The 1,312-nt window shown below is 42.8% G+C and overlaps 1 protein-coding gene across 1 annotated transcript; it reads left to right on the forward strand.

Annotated features, from left to right (window-relative positions):
• Window positions 1-613: 613 nt before the first annotated feature.
• Window positions 614-931, forward strand: LOC136117022 (E3 ubiquitin-protein ligase rnf168-like). The gene has a single exon (XM_065865486.1). The coding sequence runs from the start codon at window positions 614-616 to the stop codon at window positions 929-931; it is 318 nt and encodes a 105-aa protein (XP_065721558.1).
• Window positions 932-1,312: the final 381 nt, after the last annotated feature.

Below are 1,312 nucleotides of genomic sequence, written 5' to 3' on the forward strand. Positions count from 1 at the left end.
AGAAATGTGCCACTTCGGCGGCACTTCTATGAGTGACTTCGGCGACACTTCCAGAAGTTACTTCGGCGACACTTTCAGAAGTAACGCAGAAGTGACTTCGAGAAGTGTCGCCGAAGTGGCACATTTCTTCCTGACGGGAGTCACTTCCGCGATCCGAATGCGATATCGCGGACGATCGTTTTCATCTTCTTGAAGTCACTTAATAGTGCCTTCCGCGATAGAAAATGCTTGCAGGGAGTGCTGACGTAAACCAGTGGTCGGCACACACATACCATCACAAGTTTGCCTTGCATTAGTGTGAGTGTAACAAACACGAAGTTTGCGCGCGGCGTGCTGTAGCGAGACGTTTCTCTGCTTTGCACTGAGATCCTCTGCCGCAGCAACAAAAAAGCGCGCCGAAGTTGAAAAAAAATGACCCGAAGACCCATGCCGAAGTCACACTAGATAGGCCGCTGCCGACCACTGATTTAGGGCAACCCACCTTGAAAGCAGGAAAATCTTTCTAAGTTCAAGAAAAATCAGTTACCCCTGAGTCCTACGTCAGAATTGTACGTTTATATACGAACAGCGTGTTTGAGATTACGGAGCAGTAAATAATAATAAACGTGAAGAAATGTTTCAATCCTTGCGAAGTTTGGTAGGCGGGAAGCCCATTAAAAGGGAGGGTACACGCCGAGCAGCCGACGGAATTGAGCCCGAGGCTATCGTTGACTTGACCGAAGATCCCGTCATCAAGCAACTAGTCGATAGGAACAAGGACCCCTGCATATGCCCGGTTTGTATTGACGTGGTCAAGGAGCCGGTGGCCACCAAGTGTGGACACGTCTTTTGCAAGGAATGCCTGACCCGTGCAATGGGGCCATCTAAACTGTGCCCCAAGTGCAGGAAAACTGAGACCAGTTTCGTTCGCCTGTATACTTATCTACCTTAAAATATTGTTTTTATTGTTTAAAGACGTTTTTGGCTGTGATGTTGGCGCTGAAGAAGATGATATCGGAATGAAATAAACTAAGCCAAAGCATTGGGTATATTGTGTATATTGGAAAATAGATAGCTAAGTTTCTTATTTATTTATCAATCGCCTAGCCTCTGGCTACAATTATTTAATTTAAATCTATATCTAATCTTAATATTAATTGGGTTAAAATGGTTATAGTAAATACATTTGGAATGTATTATAAAATCTATAATACCTAATGCAATATTGCAAATTAAAAACCGAATTTGATTTACATTCCTGAGAAAATATGGCATTACATATGTACGTATTGATTTACAATGATTTTAAGCCTAACTACGGATTAGATTGAAT

Source organism: Drosophila suzukii, chromosome 2L (genome assembly GCF_043229965.1).
Source record: "Drosophila suzukii chromosome 2L, CBGP_Dsuzu_IsoJpt1.0, whole genome shotgun sequence".
Lineage (NCBI taxonomy): Eukaryota > Metazoa > Arthropoda > Insecta > Diptera > Drosophilidae > Drosophila > Drosophila suzukii.

Bases quoted from the DNA above. Each gene is read 5' to 3' on its own strand.
- LOC136117022 (XM_065865486.1), top strand. From the start codon at position 614: ATGTTTCAATCCTTGCGAAGTTTGGTAGGCGGGAAGCCCATTAAAAGG.